Source organism: Sinocyclocheilus grahami, unplaced genomic scaffold (genome assembly GCF_001515645.1).
Source record: "Sinocyclocheilus grahami isolate Dianchi unplaced genomic scaffold, SAMN03320097.WGS_v1.1 scaffold1039.1, whole genome shotgun sequence".
NCBI classification, from domain to species: Eukaryota; Metazoa; Chordata; class Actinopteri; order Cypriniformes; family Cyprinidae; genus Sinocyclocheilus; species Sinocyclocheilus grahami.
The window spans coordinates 124,537-150,625 of NW_015506218.1; the positions used below are offsets into that span (position 1 = coordinate 124,537).

The 26,089-nt window shown below is 37.5% G+C and overlaps 3 protein-coding genes across 3 annotated transcripts in view; all 3 read right to left on the reverse strand.

Moving 5' to 3' along the window:
* Window positions 1-597: 597 nt before the first annotated feature.
* Window positions 598-3,094, reverse strand: LOC107565996 (lens fiber major intrinsic protein-like). The gene is made up of 4 exons (XM_016251346.1): window positions 2,492-3,094; window positions 2,070-2,234; window positions 1,896-1,976; window positions 598-1,821 (listed from the first exon to the last, which is right to left on the reverse strand). Exons 1-4 carry the CDS (start codon window positions 2,849-2,851, stop codon window positions 1,636-1,638), a joined length of 792 nt encoding a protein of 263 aa, XP_016106832.1. The 5' UTR covers window positions 2,852-3,094; the 3' UTR covers window positions 598-1,635.
* Window positions 3,095-4,509: 1,415 nt separating this feature from the next.
* Window positions 4,510-11,398, reverse strand: LOC107565993 (aquaporin-4-like). Its single transcript, XM_016251342.1, has 6 exons — window positions 11,327-11,398; window positions 10,338-10,532; window positions 9,902-10,063; window positions 6,296-6,460; window positions 6,006-6,086; window positions 4,510-4,934 (listed from the first exon to the last, which is right to left on the reverse strand). Exons 1-6 carry the CDS (start codon window positions 11,339-11,341, stop codon window positions 4,719-4,721), a joined length of 834 nt encoding a protein of 277 aa, XP_016106828.1. The 5' UTR covers window positions 11,342-11,398; the 3' UTR covers window positions 4,510-4,718.
* Window positions 11,399-19,743: 8,345 nt separating this feature from the next.
* Window positions 19,744-26,089, reverse strand: part of LOC107565992 (bromodomain adjacent to zinc finger domain protein 2A) — a 34,080-nt gene continuing 27,734 nt past the window's right edge. The window contains exons 23-28 of the mRNA XM_016251341.1: window positions 25,427-25,713; window positions 25,153-25,288; window positions 24,013-24,159; window positions 23,644-23,864; window positions 23,239-23,382; window positions 19,744-21,311 (exon numbers count right to left, since the gene is read on the reverse strand). Coding sequence (XP_016106827.1) covers window positions 21,152-21,311; window positions 23,239-23,382; window positions 23,644-23,864; window positions 24,013-24,159; window positions 25,153-25,288; window positions 25,427-25,713 — 1,095 coding nt within the window. The 3' untranslated portion in view covers window positions 19,744-21,151. The remainder of the gene's footprint in view (window positions 21,312-23,238; window positions 23,383-23,643; window positions 23,865-24,012; window positions 24,160-25,152; window positions 25,289-25,426; window positions 25,714-26,089) is intronic.

A 26,089-nucleotide genomic window follows, 5' to 3' on the forward strand; every position in this document is an offset into this window, starting at 1 on the left:
TTTTTACGCACTCCTTGTTGATCGTTTCAAGATGGCGGCGCCGTGTCGTGAGAAACCGGGTCGCCATCAAATATCAGTTAATAGTAATACTAAGTAGCCTACACATAAACAACATTAAAATATGTAATTTCTTACTATATAGTATAAAACAAAATGGAAATTCCTTTCACTTGATAAACTGCTCAAGTATTGGGGGAGGGGCATTCATTATATACAGAATTTTATTGGACAAGAAATTGTAGAGCAAGATGAGTCGTCAATATTTCTGATCCGTTTTCCCTAGAGAGACTGCAAATTTTAAACGCCTATAGCATATCTACCAAAGGTACATTTTGATTTCATGGAATTGAGCTTGTGTTTTGCCTCCCGGTAATAAAATTTTTACCATTCTGTTTTACTGTAAACAGGTACTGGTCATTTTTCTTGTTCCCAGTTTCTATTCCTAAATGACTTTATCTCTCATTAAACCCCGCCATGATGAAACTCTAATGGCAGCTGAATGTTCTGAGATCACAAGCTGTTGTACAGCGCCATGTGGTGTTAATATTAGTTCCTGCAGCATTCATACTCTTAAGCAAAATGTAGCGTGTGTGCATGTGGTACATACAAAGAGCCTCTTCTTTTTTATGTATTTATTTGCATTCAGATATGATTCATATAGCTTTTTTTGCCCAGTCATGGATGTTATCCTCAAACAAGATTTAATGAAAGGCAACAGAGACACTGTAAACTTGAGAAGTAATTGAAAAGACTGGCGGCAAAGACGGTGTTGTGCTCAATTTTGACCTCCCTGCCAAATTATTACCCCCCTCATTCAAGTCTCTACCTGATTGCTTAATCCTAAACCCACCCCTAAACCTAACGCTTCTCCCACACCTACTCCTAAATTTACCAATACTAGGGTGGGGGGTGTGTCAGAATTGGGCACAACACCTGTTGTGTTTAAAACAGCTCAGTCCACGGGTGGTTTGTGTGAATGTCAAAGTGAATGTAATATCATTGCAAAAAATACAGTTTGGGGTGTCTTAGAGTCCCGTAAAAATAAGGGGAAAAAAACATTAGCATGGTACAAACACTAGCGAGCTGTAATGATAAAAACCCAAAATAATTGCTCAGCAGACAGACACACTCACACATACACTTGGTCATGCACAAGCTAAACACACATACATACAGTACCTTGGCACGTTCTCCCTCACACACACAAAATGACCCACACACTTGCACTCATTTGCACAATAACTCTCACGGATATTTAAAAAAAAAAAAGTGTGAAACCCTGGTTAAGTTGCATACATCCACATCTTGGTGTTGTAGAAAACAAAACTGAAAATGAATTGTGAAAGTGAAGTCAGATGAAAAGTGAAAAGCATGCCTAAATAAACAGCTCAAGCCCCTCGCACACCCACCTGAACCCCTGCCTTAGCTCCGTCACTGCCCTGCATTGAAATTAGCAACAAACCTTGAATACTAAACAAAGTATTGTACTCATTTCAGCTCCCTTAATGGTTTTCGCATGGATGTGTGACCCTCAGTGTGGGAGTTTATTAACTGAGGTATACTGAGTGTTGCTTGAGGCGACGAGACGGTCCGGTGAGGTAGAGCCAGATTTCGGTCCACAGGTTCTTAGCAGGTTTATAGGGTTTGAGTCTTCAGCTCGATGGGCTCCCCGCGGGTCTCCTGCTGCTTCTCGGCCTCTGGGGGTCGGCTGCCCTTGAGAGTAGCTAGCCGCTCGGAGAGATCCCGCATACGGGGAAACAGTATGAAATCATACAGGATGGCACCCATAGCACCACCAATCATAGGTCCCACCCAGTACACCTGTCAGAAGAGAAAAAGAAAGTCACTAAATATTTTTTTCCTGTAATTTCAGTACTTTACTTTGCGTTTCTTACCCAGTGGTTGATGAAATTCCTCATGATGACAGCAGGAGCGAAAGATCTAGCTGGGTTCATGCCAGCTCCAGTGTAGTACATCTGATTCAAAGACAAGCAGGGTACATGTTTGGTGTACTGCACACTTAAAATACTCAAAAAAGTTTATTCGAATACTAAAATATTCATTCTCACCCCCATCAGGTGGCCCATAGTGATAGAGAAGCCAATGGACAGAGCGGCAGAACCCAGACGGCCGTTTCGCCTCTCATCTGTGACGGCGAAAACGCAAACCACCAACTGCAAGGTGAGAAACACCTCCACTGTAGTCGCCATGCCGAGACTCATGCCGGGCTGCAGCTGCAGAGACATAAACAGGTACAAAAAATTATTCATAAAGATTTATAAGACTGCAACATAGTTCTGTAGTACAGTTCTGTAGGGGCCTGTTAGCGCAGTACTGTGTGCTTCTATATATGTACTGAATACAATTAATAAGATTTCAATACATCAAATTTATTAGATAAATTGATTTCCCATTAAAACACATTTGAACTCAAAATGTGCAAATAAATAAATACAAAATCATAATAATTTTTTTTTGGGGTCACTCTTACCGTGTTAAGTGCCAATGTGCCTCTCATATTGTTGGGTGTAACTCCATAAAGGGCCGCGGCTCCTGCCATGGCCCCCAGGCACTGAGCACAGATGTAGAAGAAAGCTCGGAAAAAGGACATCTGAGAGCCGACTAAGTAGGCGAAGGTGACGGCTGGGTTGATGTGTCCTCCGCTGATGTGGCCGATGGATTGGATGAGAGTGGCAGCAGCAAAACCGAAGCAGAGGGCAGTGTGGAAGACATGGTACGGCCCGGAGGTCCAGCGTAGCGCTGCGCCCATCCCGAAGAACACGAAGAACATGGTGCCGAAAAACTCGGCGAACACCGCCCGCCAGAACATCATAGAGCGGAACTCCCACATCGTGATTTATGAGATCCAGCAACAACAAAAAAAACAAGCTTATTTGGAGTTATCAAAAATGGCTAAAGGAAGTGTCTTTGAGGTTGTCCTTTTTAACAAGTACACAAAAAGTTAAATCCTTAGCTTATTGAAAAATATAAACGAGGGCGAAAAGAGTGATGAAAGTCCGCCTAATAGAACTAGCCGTTAGCTAAGGCTGTGTGGGAAGCCGCAAGTAAACGGTCACACATGTAGCCGCACACAGGTCGTTTAATCTATCTATCTATATATACAGTATATATATATATATATATATACATATCCTTTTTTCTTTAAGAAAATTCAGCAGGACGTGGACTCCGTAAACATGATGGTATAAATAAACCTTTTTTATTTTATTTTATATGTATTTTTTTTTTTTTATCTGTGCAGTGTGGTTCATGGCTATATGATTGAGTGCTGTTGGTGGTTCTGATTTGTTCAGGGCAGAAGTGATTAGGCAGAGGTTTGTATTGTGTGCAGAGCAGATCAGTTGTGGAGGGGTGTGGGCCTCATAGCCGGATAAAGCCCTGGAAAATCCTTCTGTTAGAGGAGCTGATGGTGAATTAGGATCGCTGATCTCATCTGTTTTACTCCCTCACACTCATACACATGCATGCTGAACAAAACAAAATGCTGGCTGGCACTGTGTGGATGTTCTTCATTGTTTAAGTGCATGTGTGTGTTATTAATAGCTGCGATGTATGATATCTGCATGAATATTCTAGCATGAATGCCAAACACAACATACTGTCTGTGTGCATTTGTAAACTTGAATGTACGTTTGCAAATTTATATGCATAAAAAGGGATGATATGAGAATATTGCCACTGAACATTGTGCATTAGCATGTTCAACATGCTTTCTATAAGAACACAGGGAAGCAAAACTATGTAATATTAGAGTTTATTACATTCTGCTACAATTATACAAGTAGAAATGTGGATCAGAATAATTTGTAGCATAGCATTCTAAACATGAGAAAACATTTTTGTGTTATGTAAGGAAATAAAAACCAGAGGTTATTGTATAGCCTATGTATGCTTGTACTCCTGTCTGAAATAATTTACACAAGATTATAGTTTGATATGATTTAAGTACAGGAAGAGTTTAATAATCCCATTATTCATAAATCTGAAAGTCAAAAGTTTGCGCCAAATATATAATTCAACAAAAGATGTAATAACACTATGAACAAACACACTGGCATACAGTATATAACACTTTAAAAGCTGTTAAACACTTTCAACTATAGCCATGAAATGAAATTCACAACGAAATTCTGCAGTTATTTGGTTAACAGTGGATTTAGGAAAAAGTATGTAATATTACTGAACCATAATAGCAAGCTCAAGCCACATAGGCATATGTTTGGCACTTTTATATCTACCCATGTGCAAGCTGAGGGTTTTGTACACACAGCATTCAGCTTAATACAGTACTAGGCAGTACTTCTGATCCACAACAGAACATTCTAATATGAAAACATTTTTATAGACTTTTATGGAATATTAGATGTTAATGTGCTGGTTGATCCTCTAAATCACGTTGTATCATATTTGATATGCAAATTTCCAAGGTTTCTGAATTATCACCATGATCAAAGCTTTACTTAAAAAAATAATAACTGTTGTACACAAACTTTCTTTTCTATTTGTAATATTCTGTCTAAATATTCAACTGTCTGTTCAAAAAAAAAAATTCTTCTATCTCTACTTGCATGGTGCAATTCATGTAAGAATGGTTATGAAGAATCTACACAGATTCGTTCTGTTTCATGAATAAGAGCCATTGATTGGTTGTTTGTGACAATGTAAAAACCTGCATTCTTAATCTGCTGAATGTGAGCTTAGCTGTGCTCCAGTTTGTTGCTTTGTTTGTTTCTCATGGCGCTCTGTGTGACAGTGGACAGGGACGATCGAGACACGCTGGCCGTCTCCACAATCTCAATGTCCTTGCAGGTCAAACATGCCACCAGCTTCTGTCTGGACGCACTGGGGGCAAAGATGAACTCATGAGACACTCCAGCCAGGACTGCACCTAATATTGGACCAATCCAGTAGACCTGAAAACGACAGAAAGCATAGATACACAGCATTTTAAAAACTGGTAAAAACTAAAAAAATAACCTTTCACATCGATATTCATCACATTACTTGTGTGCTAGCAATGCTATGAACTCTTTTCCGATTTCTATAGTTTGGACTGTAGAAGTAAACCACAGGGTACACATGGGAGACCATGAAAGAACAATGTTGGGGAAAGTTACTTTTAAAAGTAATGCTAGTTACATTACTCAGTTACTTTTTGTGTTACATTATATTTGCTTTACTTTTTAAATCTGGGCTGGGCTTGCTTCTTTGTTTTTAATATAAAAAAAAAGTTCTGTTTTTGGCAGATGTTAAAGCACTTTCTCACCAGAAGTGAAATTAATATATAATGAAATGAGTTAAATGTTCATTCACATCTGTACAGTACAGCAGCTAAAACAAAACTTTCAGCTGTGCTGCCACTCTGGATGAAGAATAGGATGCAGGAGAAAAAAAATCAACAATAAAAATGAAACACAAATGTTATGTTTGTCTAAAGTCATATTTGCTTATTAGTATGGGTTAATTGGAGCAAAGGTCAGCAGCAAATACATTGGTTTATAAAATGGGATTAAATACATAAAGGTTATTTGTGTTATTTAACATTTAATTATTGCAGGTTTGTGTCATATTCTGAGTTTGCATTTCACTGTTTTGAAGAATACGGAATCTGTTTTTGTAGAAGTGAGATATGAGTAAATATACTGTCTAGAGTAGCATCATGTTCACACAGCGCCTCACTCACTCCTGACTTCTCTCAACATTCTCTCAACTGTTAAAATTATAAACTATTGTGTTTCTACAACTTTCCAAAAGAGGAGAAAAAAAGAAAAGCTTTATTAGAAACCCCATTGTTTTCGTTGTTGTTGCTGTACTGGTGTAATATATCACAAAGTATGTTTTCATAAATTTACATAAAATACATTTTAAAAAATGCAAGTCTGTGAAAAGGGTCCATATAAACGTACTAATTAGCTACATAGAAATGTAAAAATTTTACAAAAATGAATCAAAAGAGCTGCCTAAAATAGTTTAGCTTTGCTTACCCAGTGATGTTCCCAATATCCAAGTATTATAGCGGGACCAAGAGAGCGAGCTGGGTTCAGGCTGGCACCAGAAAACCTCCCCTAAATCCACACACACACACAAAATATTAATTATCATCATTATGTGTATTTTCAATAATACATGGAGAGGAAGGACAGAATAACGGGATCATTATTTGTGTAAAAATAATCGGATTAAATCTAATTAAAATTTGCTGACAAAGGGACACTACATTCAGTGTTCTCAACATTCCACATCCAGACCACTCACAGCATTTGCACACACTTACAGCAATAAAGATGGCAGTGGTCACAGCAAATCCAATGGCCAAATTCCCTGGTTCATTTATTTCTCTCCTGCGTTGATCTTCCACAGAAAATACAGTGAAACCCAGGAGAAACGTGGCAAGCATCTCCATCCCAAGAGCTTGACCTGCGTTCATATCCACTGGGACCTGAAATGAGAAGGATATGAGAAGGATTGATTGATTGATTGATTGATTGGTTGGTTGATTGGTTGGTTGGTTGATTGATTGATTGGTTGATTGGTTGATTGGTTGGTTGATTGATTGATTGATTGATTGATTGATTGATTGATTGATTGATTGATTGATTGGTTGGTTGGTTGGTTGGTTGGTTGGTTGGTTGATTGATTGATTGATTGGTTGATGTTAACATTGAGTGTCATCTCTGTATCTCTATGGACTGGAAAATAACTCTAAAGAGCATAATTCTCGACACAAACCTGTATCGATTTTTTTAGAAATGGCTTAATTTCTATTTAAAACAGTAGGAGATTTACAACATACTCGTCCAATAAACACAGTTCTAACTGTAATTATTAGCACTGTAAATATATTAAATATATATATAAACATAAGAAATAATAGTCCGAAAAATCTATTTGCGTAATGGGATATTTAATTTTGTTTGCATATGTGTTTTATGTTTTGTATCATATTTGATACATCAGGCTTTTATGGCTCATATAGTATGCTATAAAATATGGAGCTCATACTTGAGGCGGAAAAAACACCTATATTTTATTCAGAGGTCCAAAATGAATGTAATTATGCAGTTTGGTGCAGATGCTGATATTTAAATGGCCAAAAAGTAAGATGAAACTCTGGTAGCTTGTAATGTAAATCAGTATGATCTTCATAACAGTACAACAGACTACATACATAAAATACATACAGTGGGGCAAAAAATTATTTAGTCAGCCACCAATTGTGCAAGTTCTCCAGTTGTCACTCAATAATATGTCATGTTAAGATATTTAGATGTTTAGTTTCATGATCAAAGCTCTGTAGTTTTTATTGTGAGGCAAAACACATAATGCAATGCAATACAATGATGATTGAGATATGAACAATAAACGTCCTCAAAAGCCTAATATATCATATTTGATGCTCACATTTTAACATTTTTATTAAAAAAAATACATTTGGATAATTAAGTAAACCTAAGTTGCTTCAGTCCATTAAGTGTTCCTTTTGAAATATTAATAATAATATAAAAGTTATTCTTATGCTTACATTAAAGTCACAAAGACATGTGAACCACAACCTGAAGGGAGACCATTTTTTCAATTATAATAAAAGGACTTTTCCTTGATTAAAAAATGTATAAACTATCAAGCAGACGACATAAGGCATAGTTTCACTTTAATTTCATAGTCCACTTTAGACATTCTACTAACTTTAAGAATTCATTAGAGAATAGTAGACTGCTAGGTTAGGGTTAGGGTTAGTAGAATAAGTTGGCATGCATTTGCAAAGTTACTTATAGTCAGTAGAATGTCTGTTAAGTGTTAGCAGATATATAAGCAGACAGCCTACTAATACTCTAATGACCACTAGTTGACATGTACTAGTTACTTGTAGTTAGCAGACTGTCTGAAGTAGACTATCAAAATAAAGTGTAACCGAGGGATGCAGTAGATTGTGTGCAACAGGTTTGCTAATTTAGAGGCCTTAGAAATGTGTGTATGAAATATGAAATAGTAGGCTTTATAGGGTTAATAGCATAGGCGGAGGATGAACCAACTCCAGGGTAAGGCTATAAAAGCAGCCTAATGTATTAAACATCATAAACCCATCTTTTTAGGCAAGGACCAGACATCCGGGTGTCATCTAGGCTAAAAAAAAATGTTTAATGAGACTGAATTTGTATTTAACGTGATTACAATTGAATAAAAACGTTGAAAAAAAATGTGATAATTATATAACGTTTCCTTTCCACGTTTATTCAAACAGCGAATAAATTATATAGCCTAGGCTATAGAAAGTGACATTATCACTAACATTGATCGATCGCGAATTTATGCACTCTCAAAAAAACAAAACTATCGTTATAATCACTGAAGCTGTATACACTGTGAAATGAATCTCTCATTTACATTGTACGTCCATCTGCGCTTTGTTGTTTATGATGAGAGAATTCGCAAGAGTCCAGAATTCAGTCAGCGAACGCGCGCGCGCACTCAACAAAACTGATGAGTTTGAACGATGACTCATCTGAATGCCTCTGATTGGCCATTGCATAAAAATGAAATACGGTGCAACATGAGCAGATCTTAATTTAATGCCGCAATCGACACTGTCTATTCATATTCACTTTGATAGCAACAGACGTAATAGATTTTATTTGTTTGTGCAGGGACATTTTTGTCCAATTTAGAGGCATTTTTGCCCCAAGTCCCCGTGGCCAGGGGAAGGCTAAGCCTGCTTAGGCCCCAGCCTTACACATGCTCCTCCGCCTATGGTTAATAGCCGTAAAATCTCCGGGAAATTTCAGTGTGAAAAAATGAGTATGTTGATCAGAGCATGTCCCATGCGGTGAAAACCTCTGAACCTTGTTGATGAAGTTCTGTGCTGTGGACTTCAGGGGCAGAGAGAGGTACATGAGGCCAGCTGCGAGGATCCCACCCAAACACTGAGCGAGCAGATAAACCACAGCCCTCAACACATCCACCTTACGCATGGCCAACAGGGCCACAGTCACCGCAGGATTCACCTAACAACAACAGAACACTTAATTACGCTTTAAACTAACCATCCGACATGTTTTTACTTGCTCATTCATTTTCTTGGACTTTCAGTAATTCTTTAAACAATTCTTGGCATTTATTTTGCAGATGCTTTTATCCAAAGCGACAAACTGTGCATTCAAGGTATCATTATACAGTTTTGTGTTTCCTGGGAATTGAACGCATGAGATTGATTAATAACACTATGATTTACCAGTTGAGTTAGAAGAACAAAGAAAGAAAGAAATCACATTTCTTTACCTGAGCCCCACTGATTTCACCAAAGCAATATCCCAGAACCACAGTTGCCATACCAGCAGCCAGTGCGGGGTAAATGGGCCCCGGGGAGGCCCCGTCCGGCCCCGGCACTAAAGAGCCCAACACAGCAGATACAAAGACCAGAGAGCCAAGAGTTTCTGCCAGAATCCCCTGCCAGAACTGACGGCTCCTCAGCTCCTGGAGTGAGTCGACAGAAGAGATAGAAAAGAAAAGAAATAACTGGCATTGATGAGTTTGAACGATGACTCATCTGAATGCCTCTGATTGGCCATTGCATAAAAATGAAATACGGTGCAACATGAGCAGATCTTAATTTAATGCCGCAATCGACACTGTCTATTCATATTCACTTTGATAGCAACAGACGTAATAGATTTTATTTGTTTGTGCAGGGACATTTTTGTCCAATTTAGAGGCATTTTTGCCCCAAGTCCCCGTGGCCAGGGGAAGGCTAAGCCTGCTTAGGCCCAGCCTTACACATGCTCCTCCGCCTATGGTTAATAGCCGTAAAATCTCCGGGAAATTTCAGTGTGAAAAAATGAGTATGTTGATCAGAGCATGTCCCATGCGGTGAAAACCTCTGAACCTTGTTGATGAAGTTCTGTGCTGTGGACTTCAGGGGCAGAGAGAGGTACATGAGGCCAGCTGCGAGGATCCCACCCAAACACTGAGCGAGCAGATAAACCACAGCCCTCAACACATCCACCTTACGCATGGCCAACAGGGCCACAGTCACCGCAGGATTCACCTAACAACAACAGAACACTTAATTACGCTTTAAACTAACCATCCGACATGTTTTTACTTGCTCATTCATTTTCTTGGACTTTCAGTAATTCTTTAAACAATTCTTGGCATTTATTTTGCAGATGCTTTTATCCAAAGCGACAAACTGTGCATTCAAGGTATCATTATACAGTTTTGTGTTTCCTGGGAATTGAACGCATGAGATTGATTAATAACACTATGATTTACCAGTTGAGTTAGAAGAACAAAGAAAGAAAGAAATCACATTTCTTTACCTGAGCCCCACTGATTTCACCAAAGCAATATCCCAGAACCACAGTTGCCATACCAGCAGCCAGTGCGGGGTAAATGGGCCCCGGGGAGGCCCCGTCCGGCCCCGGCACTAAAGAGCCCAACACAGCAGATACAAAGACCAGAGAGCCAAGAGTTTCTGCCAGAATCCCCTGCCAGAACTGACGGCTCCTCAGCTCCTGGAGTGAGTCGACAGAAGAGATAGAAAAGAAAAGAAATAACTGGCATTAAACCTGTGACTAATTCACTGCTTTAAGGACTATGAAACATCTTCAAAAGCCAGCGAACATTTATGCTCATTTACATGAATAATACACAAACACCCATGTTTATGTATTTCTTTTTATATCACATTTACGTATTTTTGTAAAAAATCAAAAATCAAAATACAACATGACTTATTAGATACAGTAAATATTTTTATTAAAAAAATGTTGCAAGGTAAACATTCTCAAAACACCCACAGAGCAAAACTTTCTAGTTAAAACATTTCAATTTAAGATACAATGACAATATCTTGACGCAAACTATTTTGAAATAAACTTCCAACTACCATAATTGTTAGAAATGGCATACTGTTTAAATATGTTTTTACATTTACTTACGTTTACACAGACACTAGACACAAATTCGAAACATTATAATTAATCGTTTTTAATAACATTATGTTAATGTTTATCCTATATTATAATCTTAATATCTTCATAGTCTCACATAGTCACGTGTCACAGATTAAAGCTGGACGATAATTTAGTTTACATTTTGCGATGATACGAAACAAACAATTCAATAAATCTTTTTGAAATCCAGATGCAACATCACCATAAAATCAATTTATTACAAAGACATTAAACTTAAATCAACTGACTGGCATTTCATCATAAGCTCACCCTAAAACCTGATCATTCACACTGGATCCACATCTCTAGCGATTAAAACCTTGCCATTCAGTGTCTCTTATATTAGTCCTTACCTCTTTTATTGCCATTCCAGGTGTGATGTTTTATAGTCCGTCTGTCTGTGCTGATGTTGGTGTGTGTTTGAGGACATGGGCTGGACTGAAGGGTGTCTTCTGTCAGAAAGAGCCTAATTAATTCCAGTGGAGGAGACTACAGGAGGCCCGGCACAAAGGGATCACCGCCTCCCTCCGTCCCGCTACACTCTTAGCACTGCTTACACGCTGGCAAACCTCACCACAGCATGATCACAAACACATTGGACATGTCAAGCTTTAATAAACTATAACAACAACAACCCTTGGCAGCAGTCGCTAGATGCAACAGGTCGCTCACTGCTCGAAAGACAGCAACCTAAACTGGGAGGCCAATAAGACACACTGAGGTTTTTCGGTTTATCATTATCTGCCACTGTTGGGTTTCAATGCCAACATCCTTCAATTATAAACCAATGCAAACACTAAGCACACACATATTTTATCCACCGTTTCTTTCCTTTCATCATCCTGCCTGTGAAGTACTGTGATCATCGCCATGGCGACAGCCCGATTGGCCTGATTCAGTTGCCATGACACCTATTATGATGCTAGACAGCTCTTTAAAGTGGCCTGTTTCAGATGAGCTAAACATGCAATCAGGACCTTCTGTTGGCCTTTAGACTGAGAGGTATTTTAGTTCAATTCAGTCTAACTCATCAGATCAAATGAGGCTGATTGAGCTTCACTGAAATGTGTTTTATTTCTATTAACTTATACCACAAATCCATTTGAACTGCGTTCTTCTGTCACTTAATATTTTATTTTGGTGTGACCTATTAAATTACTTAGTATATAAAACCATGACGCACCAAAATAAATCACACTGAAGAAGGCTTTCAGCCGAAACGTTTGTGTTCTGTCCTACTGGTGATTGATGTAAAAAAAAAATGCAAATTTTACACATGCAAAAACCAAAAACAAACAAAGAAAAAAAATAATAAATAGATAAAAATACAACAATTTGCGTAAATAAGAAATTCAAATCTGGAGCGAGCATAAAACTAATTGTTCAGATATCTGAACTTATGAGAGCTGAGCCAAAGTGATTGAGAAAAAATATTTAGAATTTTTTTTCTTTATATTTTCAGTTTTCATTTTAATTTTAGTTTATATTAATTTTGTAATGTGCTTTTTTTTATTCTTCGTTATTAGCTGTCATATTTGAGATATTTCTATATATCTTTATTTTTTATTTAAAGTTTAGGTTTTCATCTGTTGTTTCATATTTCTGTATTTCAGTTACTGAAATAGTTTTAGTTAACAATAACAACACTGCCACCATGATAATACTACTATTATGCATACATACTTAAACATTTAATTTTGTGTCATTAGAAGAGAATGTGTTAGATGTGTGTATTTCTCTGCATTAAAACACAATTTCACAAGTTTGATTTGTGGTGAAATTTGACGTGGACATGTTCTTGAGTGTTTGTGAGAGTCACACAAGGTCAATGATCAGTTGTGAAGAAAATGTGTAAACGATGTTTAAATACATCTGCAGCCTCTCAACATTCGTCTCAACACACTTCTGGGGCAGAGCTCTTGCAGGTCAGAGTGAAAGTTCAACTTCTCGGACTAGATCAAGGTCAGCATTGCCTTAGAGAGGTCAGGGGAGCAGGGAGTGTGTGTGCGTCCCGTTCGTAATCCACTCCAAGCTGGTGGTTTGTGGAGCAGTGATCCCCTCTTTTGTGAACCTAAACCCGGCGTAGGCCAACGAGGGGAGGTCGATTTGACAGTGTAGAAACCCACCTGCGCAACTTTTTTCCACACACAGAATGCTGACACCAACAGTACACACACAGAGAGAGAGAGAGAGCGCAGCCGGAACCTCACACAAGCACCAAACTGCCAGCTAAGGGTATACTATACTAGAAAAGAACAGGACAGAAGAGGCTAAAACAGGGTTAATAACAGTGAATGTACAGCAAGACAACTATAGCAAGATAAAGAGATTTCAAGGATTTGGAAACTAGCCACACAGTCTTAAGTCACAAATGCAATGTCATTTCATTAAACAACAAAACATTGAATAACCGGTCAACAAATGCTGCAGCTTTTCTCAGAGCTAACTTCATGTTTCTAAGCCATTTGTCCAATAACGTTTAACCAGCTGGTGTCAACATGATTTTAGTGGATGCATAAAGTCAGTTCTCCTCAAGTTCACATAGGTATGGAGAGCCACATTTACTATGAACATGATACACTAATGTTTGACAACAAAGTGTCACAATACTTTGGCCATCATTTGGTCAGATATCAAATATTTAGTCTTAACTATTTATTATTATATAATCTTAAATATTAATACAGGTGAATTATTACTTTGTACATTTGACTAATTTTACTTTAAAATGTATGTTTTTTTTAATACATGATTAAATAATACAGTTATTAAATAATTAATAGCTTTTTAGCTTTAAAAAGATGCTTGTGTTATCCTTGTCAAATAAATGCCACTTTTTTATCTTACAATTCGGACTTTTTTCGTGCTATTCTGAAAAGAAAAGTTTCAATTGTAAGTCACAATTGCAAGAAAAAAAAGTCAAATTTTGTGAAATAAAAAGTCATCTTTTTATTTATTCCATGGCAGAAACAAGCTTCCAGTTGCATCAGAAATGTGCTTTATAAACAAATGAACTCAAATTCTATAGGGTTCAAATAATAGAAAACTGCACGATCAGAGTTCTTAATTATAAAAACACGTTAAAGTCTCTGAAATGCTGGTTTCCAGTTATAAAGGATCTGCAAATTAAAACAGTGACTACAATATACAGCCGAAAATCTGACTCTGAAACTAGTTATTTGTGTACTTAAAGGCAAGTCATTTTCAAGTACTTTTGACTATTGTATTTGTAGAGTAAAACGTGAATACTCAGAATTGCTATTATGTCTATTTTTCAGGGTTATCACTAAAATTCACCAGGGCCCTGGACAATATGGATGGGTATTGAGAACAAGGACATTGTTTCATGATATTTACAATCTGTACAGAAAGGTGAATTATCAAATGGAACAAATACAGTAAGACTCTAAACATAAAAAAATGAATATTCAATTCAATTCAAGTTTATTTGTATAGCGCTTTTTACTATACAAATCGTTGCAAAGCAACTTTAAAGCAAATTAAGTCGATGAACTCTTTTCATTATTACAGGTGCATCTCAATAAATTAGAATGTCGTGGAAAAGATCATTCATTTCAGTAATTCAACTCAAATTGTGAAACTCGTGCATTAAATAAATTCAATGCACACAGACTGAAGTAGTTTAAGTCTTTGGTTCTTTTAATTGTGATGATTTTGGCTCACATTTAACAAAAACCCACCAATTCACTATCTCAACAAATTAGAATATGGTGACATGCCAATCAGCTAATCAACTCAAAACACCTGCAAAGGTTTCCTGAGCCTTCAAAATGGCCTCTCAGTTTGGTTCACTAGGCTACACAATCATGGGGAAGACTGCTGATCTGACAGTTGTCCAGAAGACAATCATTGACACCCTTCACAAGGAGGGTAAGCCACAAACATTCATTGCCAAAGAAGCGGGCTGTTCACAGAGTGCTGTATCCAAGCATGTTAAAAGAAAGTTGAGTGGAAGGAAAAAGTGTGAAAGAAAAAGATGCACAACCAACCGAGAGAACAGCAGCCTTATGAGGATTGTCAAGCAAAATCAATTCAAGAATTTGAGTGAACTTCACAAGGAATGGACTGAGGCTGGGGCCAAGGCATCAAGAGCCACAACACACAGACGTGTCAAGGAATTTGGCTACAGTTGTCGTATTCCTCTTGTTAAGCCACTCCTGAACCACAAACAACGTCAGAGGCGTCTTACCTGGGCTAAGGAGAAGAAGAACTGGACTGTTGCCCAGTGGTCCAAAGTCCTCTTTTCAGATGAGAGCAAGTTTTGTATTTCATTTGGAAACCAAGGTCCTAGAGTCTGGAGGAAGGGTGGAGAAGCTCATAGCCCAAGTTGCTTGAAGTCCAGTGTTAAGTTTCAACAGTCTGTGATGATTTGGGGTGCAATGTCATCTGCTGGTGTTGGTCCATTGTGTTTTTTGAAAACCAACGTCACTGCACCCATTTACCAAGAAATTTTGGAGCACTTCATGCTTCCTTCTGCTGACCAGCTTTTTGAAGATGCTGATTTCATTTTCCAGCAGGATTTGGCACCTGCCCACACTGCCAAAAGCACCAAAAGTTGGTTAAATGACCATGGTGTTGGTGTGCTTGACTGGCCAGCAAACTCACCACCCCTGCCAGAACTGACGGCTCCTCAGCTCCTGGAGTGAGTCGACAGAAGAGATAGAAAAGAAAAGAAATAACTGGCATTAAACCTGTGACTAATTCACTGCTTTAAGGACTATGAAACATCTTCAAAAGCCAGCGAACATTTATGCTCATTTACATGAATAATACACAAACACCCATGTTTATGTATTTCTTTTTATATCACATTTACGTATTTTTGTAAAAAATCAAAAATCAAAATACAACATGACTTATTAGATACAGTAAATATTTTTATTAAAAAAATGTTGCAAGGTAAACATTCTCAAAACACCCACTGAGCAAAACTTTCTAGTTAAAACATTTCAATTTAAGATACAATGACAATATCTTGACGCAAACTATTTTGAAATAAACTTCCAACTACCATAATTGTTAGAAATGGCATACTGTTTAAATATGTTTTTACATTTACTTACGTTTACACAGACACTAGACATACATTCGAAACATTATAATTAATCGTTTTTAATAACATTATGTTAATGTTTATCCTATATTATAATCTTAATATCTTCATAGTCTCACATAGTCACATGTCACAGATTAAAGCTGGACGATAATTTAGTTTACATTTTGCGATGATACGAAACAAACAATTCAATAAATCTTTTTGAAATCCAGATGCAACATCACCATAAAATCAATTTATTACAAAGACATTAAACTTAAATCAACTAAAGGTGAATTATCAAATGGAACAAATACAGTAAGACTCTAAACATAAAAAAATGAATATTCAATTCAATTCAATTCAAGTTTATTTGTATAGCGCTTTTTACTATACAAATCGTTGCAAAGCAACTTTAAAGCAAATTAAGTCGATGAAATCTTTTCATTATTACAGGTGCATCTCAATAAATTAGAATGTCGTGGAAAAGATCATTCATTTCAGTAATTCAACTCAAATTGTGAAACTCGTGCATTAAATTCAAATGAAACGAATACAGTAAGACTCTAAACATAAAAAAATGAATATTCAATTCAATTCAAGTTTATTTGTATAGCGCTTTTTACTATACAAATCGTTGCAAAGCAACTTTAAAGCAAATTAAGTCGATGAACTCTTTTCATTATTACAGGTGCATCTCAATAAATTAGAATGTCGTGGAAAAGATCATATGCATATAGTATTGAATAGTTACAAATATGTAAAAGGGGATCGTCCTGGTCTCCAGTAAAAGTAAAGAGAGCAGCAGGCCCAGCTGGGACAGACAGCAGTCTGAGCTGTGCCATGTGCTGCAGACACCCGGCGCTCCGGGGAGCTGTGCGACACAACGCGTGCAAACGCGCTCCGACCACCTGCTGCTTGCGGCCATGAAGAGCACAACCAACACAACACAGCACTCTGCTCTACACCAGTGAATCTCAACCTTTTGGCGTACCGGACCCCAGTCCAATTCAGAACCATCCTCAAGGACCCCCAGAACAAAATTGATTCATCTATGTATCATTTGTGTCTTTGTGAGGACCAAATACAGTCAAGTATAATTAAAGTTAGCTGACTTGTCCAGTATTTGGCCATATCATCAGCTATATTGGATTTTTCTTTCATGGGAACATGTCATGTCAAAATATACAAAATTTATACAAAAATTCATACTTTATATGGACCCCCTGGCCTTACGTCAAGGACCATTAGGGGTCCACGGTTGAGAAACACTGCTCAACTCAATACAGAACATTCCCACTCTGCCGGACACAATTACTAAAACCTGGTTTGTTCTCATGATGCTAATGGTGTGGAAACTTTTCTAAAATCCCCACTCCAAAAGAATAAAAACAGTGATTTCCTCACCAACCTTCTCCTCTGCCTTTCGAGAAATCGTAACGTCAAACAGTCAATCGCAGCTTTTTGGATACCGGGAGTAATGCAGTTTTCCATGACTTTTTTCGCTGTAAACTCCAAATATTGGTAACTAAAAAAAGATTTATATTTAGAATCAGAATGAGAAAGAGCTTTATTGGCAAGTATGTTTGCACATACAAGGAATGTTCTGGTGACAGAAAGCTTCCAGTACACAGAGACAACAACACATAATAATAAAAAAAAAAGATATGTGAAACTACACACACATGTGTGTGTGTGTGTGTGTGTATATATATGTATGTATGTATGTATATATTGTCATTTGCACTTATATATTGTTGCTCTTTTGTTAGTTTTGACTGCTTTTATTGTCCTCATTTGTAAGTCACTTTGGATAAAAGCTTCTGCTAAATGACTAAATAAATAAATATATAAAATATACTTTATAAATCCACGATCATCTCCACTGTTTTGAGCGTGCTCAGCTCCAGGTTGTTAAGACTGCACCAGACAGCCAGCTGCTCAACCTCATTTATATAAGCAGACTCATCACAGTCCTGGATGAGGCCGATGACTGTAGTGTCGCCTGCAAACTTTTAACTTGACAGAGGGGTCAGTAGAGGTGCAATCTTTGGTGTAAAGGGACAAGAGCAGTGGGGAGAGCACATATCCCTGGGGGGCACCAGTGCTGAATCTGATGGTGCGGCTGTTTGACATAAATTTCCCCAGTCTCACTAGCTGTTGCCTATCTGTCAGAAAGCTGGTGATCCACTGGCAGATAGAGCTAGGAACAGAGAGCTGGGTTAGTGTGGTCTGGAGGAGTGCTGGGATGATTGTATTGAAAGTCGAAGTGAAGTTCACAAACAGGATCCTCACACAAGTAAAATGTTGTAGGATATAATGCAGTCTCATGTTGACTGCATCATCCACAGACCTGTTTACTCGATAAGCAAACTGCAGGGGGTCCAGTGATGTCCTTCAGATAAGCCAACACCTCAAACGGCTTCATGACAACAGATGTTAGGGCAACAGCTCTGTAATCATTAAGTCTTGTGTTAAATCAGGGTCGTTTGCAGAAAACTGGCTTTCCAGCTTTATAAAGTAGCTCCTCTTAGCCACTCTGATCTCCTTTGTCAGTGTGTTCCTGGCCTGTTTATACAAGACTCTGTCCCCACTCCTGTATTCATCCTCTTTGGCCTGACAAAGCTGTCTTGAGTTTTGCTGTGAACCACGGTTTGTCATTGTTGCATGTTAAATAAGTCTTGGTAGGAATGCACATATCCACAGAAACTGATGTATAATGTTATGTCTCTGCACACATTGAAGATTAGCAGACAGAATGTCAGTTCATTAAGCTCACAAAAGGAGTCTCCTCCATTGACATCCATTCAAAACACTAAAGCTGCTTCCGCATACATACTGTCTGAATAGGTACTGCATTTGAATTTTTAACTATTTTCAATAGCTATAATTAAGTGCCAAGTTTGAATAAGAACTTTTTAACCATTAAAAAAAAAGTATGGACTATGTACAAGGGAAGTAGGCACAGGGTAATTAATTCCAGATGGAAACAAGTCTATGAATGAGTCAATGAATCATTCACTCAATAGGTTTGTTCGGGGGGGAAAAAAAAGGTAAAGTATGTACTTTGGACTATACAGAAGGGAAGTATTCAGACAGGGTTATTTCCTCTGGATCGAAATAAATATATGAATGAGTCATTGAATCATTCACTCAATCAGATCATTCAAAAGCACCGATTCATTCAGTTGCTTGGAGACTCAACGATTCTCCATCGACTTCAGTTGGAAATATTTTCGGCGCTGAAGAAAAATAGACAAACTCTAATTGTCAATATTGTCTATAAAATATAACTTGCTCAATATTAACTTTTTTGTTGAATTGTAGAAAGGCAATATCATACCTGCAATCATGGAAGTGCCGATGTTTGGAGCATTCTTGCTTGCATTATTGCTTAAACATATGAAACTTCATTACCAGCCACAATTCAGTTTATAAAAATTTAGGAGACAAGTTTGTTTACTAGATGTGGTTTTATTTCCACTTACAGTACATTCTACAGATGCACGTGTGTTACATTACCTTGAAAGAAAATGGTCATTTAATGTCGCCTCTTAAAAACGATATATTGGTCCTAAAAATATAGAAAGGAACAAATTTAGTCACAAAAACTGTACATTATTAAAAATTCACTAGACACCACATTTGGTTGAGTTTTCTAGTACTGTCTTCAGGTTTTACCGTCTGTTTAATAAAAAAAAATAAAATAAAAAAAATAAAAAAAGCTAATGTCTCTTTTGTATGATGAGGAACACAAAGTGAATGACACACGTCCGCAAATCGACTTCAGTGTACGAAAGCCTGGAAAACGAACATGAATAGTGTGCTCTACTGCGCTCCTCTACTCAGTGCACACAGAAAAACCGTGAACGTGAGGTTGTAAGTGGGGAAAACGTATGGGTCAGTTACACCAGTAAAGATGCAAGGCATTTTCATTTGAGAAAGCATGGTTAATGTCAAAAGACGAGTGTAAAAATGAAAAAAAAGTCCTTTTTAAGGGAGTTGGTCCAGGTTCAAACTCACATATTAAAACACATAAAACAGTCTAAACATCTGAGGATGTGACGGTTTCAGAAACCCAACAAATTGCCATGTTCATGAAAAAAAACCAAGAGCAAACCAGATCAATCATACTGAAGAGACAGCGAAGATATTGTTCCAATGAAAAATAAGTGTCGCTAAACAAAACTATACAACCGTATAAGTACGTACATATCCTTTCCATATAAACCAATATCAATAGTCTAAAGTTTTTTTTCCCCCACAGACAATAGTCATACATCAAGCAAAAGCTTTGAAAACGGCTATCTAGCTAGCAGAGCTTAAAAACAAGAATGTTAAAATGGGCCTTTCGTTGTAACGGTTCTGCTGTTGGCATTACATTATGAATAAACACTTATTTCTTTCTGGGTTTGGGGGGGCATGACAGAAACAATAACCTAGCAAAAGATGGCAATCCTCCAGTTCACAAGACCAATACTCTACAAGCAAAAGACGTGATGAGTTACACGTGATATAGTATGTTTACTGGCCATTTCATGAGTCACCTATACATCTCTCTACGATGTGGTCTGTACAGAATCACTACAGTCTATTGCTATTAAATAATCCCTATTTCTGTCTTTAAGTGTATATATAGTATATAATAAAAAATATACTGAGGAAATTGCTTCTAGTCTCAAAAGCACGTTACATTTTCAGTCAAGGGGACACACCTGGTCCACGACCTATACACCATGGAGCAGAAGGCTTCGAGTATAATGGTGGAAAGAGTGAGAACGACCTGATAGAGGTGTGTCTGCGACACGTGACATCAAGTGTGACCCGATCAAGTCCTGAAGAAGTACTTCTACTCCGAAGGAGTGACTGACGAAGCTGAATAAAGAGGAGACGTTTGTACGCCGTAATACCAGGTGATAAAGAAATGCTTTAACCTTTTCAAGGCGGGTGAGGGGGACAAACATACTTGTAAAACCAACAGAACAAATCTATACATATATCTACACGTGTATGCATACAGAGACTGGAGGGCTGGCTCTCCAGACAGAGTTTTTAGTAGTAATGAGCATCAAAGGAGCGGGGCGTTCGAGTGCTTCCTCCCATGCAGCAGAGGGCAGCGTCTCTACTTGTCGTTGTTCTCATAAAACTCCGCCCAGCGGTTCTCGAAGAAGCGCCGCATGGAGTGTCCGGCCTTGCCCACCTCCGACGTGTCCTCGTTGAAGAGCTCGCAGTTGTTGAAGACCAGCTGAGCGTCGGCAGCAAACTCCTCACAGCTGCAGTACCTGAGACACACAGGCGTCAACACAGATGCAGCTTTACTTACTAATCAGGTTATTCACAGCCCCCGTAAAGCCCAATCACCCAAATGTAATGTCAAGTTTATGGAAAATTAAGAAATGGAAATTTTTCCAGGTTAAAACATCATATGTAACAACTAAAAACCCACATAAGATGGAACATCAATTTTTAATAAAACAGATTCTGGACTGACTACGTTTATATATAATGAATATATTTATATAATTAAATCTTTACAAGAGTTTAAAATGTTAATTATTCAAATTAAATAAAAATATTTTTATTATTAAAAAAATTATTTTTTTAAATTTGCCAATTTGTAAATTATATTTCAAAGAACTTAAGTAGAAATAATTTTATATTTAGATTAATAAGTTGTTATATTGAAAAACTGCCTTATGTACATACATTGTAATTATAATTATAGCATTGTAATTATAATTGAAATTAATAATAATTTTAAGTATCAAAAGCATTAATCTCCATTAATGATGTATTAAACCTGTATTAATAAATGTGATCAGTACAGTAAATGTGTATTGATAAATGTGTGTATGTTGGTTTTCAAGGAATATGTGACCCTGGAGCACAAAACCAGTCTTAAGACACCGGGGTATATTTGTAGCCAAAAATACATTGTATGGGTCAAAATTATTGATTTTTCTTTTATGCCAAAAATCATTGTATAATCATGTTCCATGAAGATATTTTGTAAATTTCTTACTGTAAATATATTAAAACTTAATTTTTGATTAGTAATATGCATTGCTAAGAAATTAATTTGGACAACTTTAAAGGCGATTTTCTCCACATTTTGAGTTTTTTTGCACCCTCAGATTCCAGATTTTCAAATAGTTGCATCTCGGCCAAATATTGCCCTATCCTAACAAATCAATGGAAAGCTTATTTATCCAGCTTTCAGCTGATGTATAAATCTCAATTTTGAAAAATTGACCCTTATTGTGGTCCAGGGTCACATATATATATTTTGTATCACGGTTTTAGAGTCACGGTTATGGTTCGGTATGTGCTATGTTTAGGCAAAAACTATACTGTCAAATAAAAATAAAGAAAATAAGAATAATTTATCTAACTACAGGCAACAGCACAAATATATACAATAGAGTAAAGATACAAATAAAATAAACAGTGATTTTCAGTTTTTTTAAGGTAGGTCTAACATTAGTTTTTAGGTACAGAAATTGAATAAAGTAATGAAATGTAAAACAGCATTGCATATTTGACTATAAATTAGAGATTAATCTTTATTAAAGTTGCAAAAGCTATTCAATCAAGAGCAGTGAGTGATTTCTTTGTTGTTGCTGTTTGATTAATATTAAGTCGGAGAAGTCATGGCCTAATGGTTAGAGAGTCGAGAGTTTCCGCGAACCTTTCCACCCCTAATATATATATATATATATATTCTTTGAAAACCAACAAACATTGGCAAATCCAATTACTGGTAAATTTGACATTTTGGATCCTATAAATGACTGTGGGAAAATTTGAATATTAGCTATAAATTATAATTACATAAACATTTCAGTTTTAAATATAAATGTTATATTTACAAATATGATTAAAAATGTAATTTCTAACGCAAAACTCAAGTGAAATTGATTATTTGTTTATCTAAACCAGGGCTGCCCAAACTCGGTCCTGGAGGGCCGGTGTCCTGAAGAGTTTAGCTCCAACCCCAATTAAACACACCTGAAGCAGCTAATCAAGCTCTTACTAGGCATACTAGAAACTTGAAGTCAGGTGTGTTGAGGCAAGTTGGAGCTAAACTCTGCAGGACACCGGCCCTCCAGGACCGAGTTTGGGCACCCCTGATCTAAACTAATAAACACTATTCCTGAGTACAGCTGATGACTCAGCACGGCTGTAATATTGTGATCAGCCTTTATTTACCCTCCCTGCAGAAGTCTTTCCCTCATAGTGAGGAAGTCCATGGGGGTTTTGATGATGCGTCGGTAGCCAGGCACCAGGCGGGGATTGACCGGCTCCAGAAAAGGCCAGGCGTCTGAGTGAGCCTCCATTTCCATCAGAATGATCCTACAGCACATCAAACAGCTCGCTAATTATTCCATGACAGCCACTAATTATTCCAGGCAGTGAATTCATTTCGACTCTGGTCAGAGATGCACCAACAAATTAGTTTTCAAATCACGACAACAGATGTTTATAAATAATAATAATAAATGTTTAATTAAAATTCGATTTCTTTTCAATTCTATTCTTTAAATTTGTCATTGTATTTTTTATGTGGCACTCCTAGTATTTTGTAAATGCTGTTCTTCCCAGGCCTGCACTCACTCGCAGTAGGTGAGGTCAGGCTGGTTTCGTGTGGCCATCCGTCTGCGTTTGGAGGGCGAGATGCTCGTCCCGCTCGAGGAAGCTGCAGCGTCTTTTTGTCGTGTGGTCATGCCTCGTCTGTACCCATCATCCTCGTCTGAACTATCCTCTGCAAATCGCCGTTTCCGCACATTCGATCTCTTCCGTGATGAACGCTGTGATCTTGGAGCTTCACCGTTTTCCTGCAAAATTCTGTTTCTTATTTTTCTTATAATGTTTGAATTGTATATTTTTTCTTTGCCTACGCTTATAATATGAATCAGATGGGGCAAAAACAGAAGCTGGATACTTAAATTGTTTGTCAAATTTGAAACCTCTTGGTCACATTACCTTGGCAACGCAGGTGGGACAGAACCAGTCGCCTTCTGGCACCTGCATGACCTTTGGCCTCAGGCAGAACATGTGACAGCCACGATCACAGCCGTCACACAAGAGCAGGTACTCATCATCATCGCCCTTACGGCAGATCAGACATGTCTGTGGACACATGAACAACAGTTTATACAAAACTAGGGTCCTGTGATTTCCGCGTTATGGAAAATGTGGACAGAATCGCAAAATCTAGTCATAAAAATGTAATTTACTGTATAACGTGGAATGTCACAGAATATGTCAAATTTTGGATGAATAAACCAAAAGCAGGTTAGTACACTTAAATCAAAGCGTGATATGGACTACAGCCTATGAATATTAAACCACAAAAACACTGCTATTGAAATATGAATCCTGCATGTTCTGCGTGTCTCTGTGTGAATGAAAGACGCAGACGTGTGGTTTCGTTTACTACACACACACACACACACACACACACGTGACACTCGCGGTGTTTCAGCGTCTGTCTCTCAATATATGAGACATTCAACTTCATCTCCAGAGCTGCTCTGAGAGTCACTTCACGAACATTTAACCAAAAAACTATCAAACTTCATGGCAACCAATCAAAAAAAAGTTTGGTTTAACTTGAAGAAATTGTGACAAATATATTACTATTGTACAGTAGAATGTACATCTCAATGTAATAATAATAATAATGATGATAAAATTATTACAATTGAATTGTTTTAAAAATAATTGCACAATTTCTCATCCATGCTTTTCAGCACTTTGTCTGCCAAAAGCATTTTTTAATTTTCATTTGATGAAAAGATAAATTAATTTGTTGTATGCCGTCATTTGATTAGCAGAAAAAAATAAAATACAGAACACAATTTCTGGGGGAAAAAACTAAACAAAAACATTTCATAGGGCATTTCATTTTATAGGAAAAATTTAATTGGAAAACAGAGGTTTTGGTAAAAGTAAAACACCAAAAAAAAACATCTCATATAGCCCTAAAAATGTAATTTTCGTTAAACTTTTAATAACTTAGACACCTATTTTAGTGATATCTGTCATGTATATAAGAAATGATATATAATATATAACGCTGGAACAGGCTCTGAGGCTGAGTGAATGGGTGTATGCTCTCACCACTTTGATGACGGATCTTTCCCAGGCGATGGCTTTCTCCAGCTGCAGCAGACAGAGAGAGAGTTGAGACGCACTGCGGCAGCGGTCCAGGGCCTGCCGCCACGTCTTCAACCTGGGTGTGATCTCACTTTCCAAGCTACAAAGACACACAAAATAATGTACTGTAGAATTTGGAACAATGATTTATTTTTGATGAAGACTGAAAAAATATGATCACTTTGGGTAAACAATCTCCAAAGCATCATCTTTTTAAAGACCCTTAACTCTGACCCACCTCACAGCATCTAGTGGGACCTCCTCCCCGCCGGGCGGAGGGGTGAGAGGCGCCAAGCGCACCACCTCGGACAGATTCCACAGCGGCTCCTTCAGATAGCGCCGCTCGACGTTCCGCTCCAGATTAGTCAAGCGGAGAACGGCCAGGTCCAGGGGGTTGCTGGGAGCTCGCAGGAGGTCGGACCATTCCTTCTTGGTCTTGACCATCCAGTCATCCTTGGGGTCAATCTCGTGCTCATAATACTGCAGGTCCTCCCGCGTGGAGTCCGCCTCGGGAGGGGTATACATCTGAAACCAGGACAAAATGTGAATATTACAACAAATTTGACATCGAAACCTAGGGTAAATTATAATAAAAACATAAATCTAATCTCTCTCTCTCTCTCTGTATTAGGGATGTGCATCTCCATAACTGATGCATAGCCAACGAAACGATACAATAAAGATACATATGAAGCAGCTACCGATGCGATACGATACGACTAACCCCTATTAAGATTAAATGCGATCCAATGCATCTACTGATAATTATATATAAATAAATAGTTTTTTACCGATGGAAATATGTGATACAAATGCCAACTTGTTGTATCTGATGCACACTTTTAAATCGATGCATCAATGTGAATCTTACTATCCCTAATATATATATATATATATATAT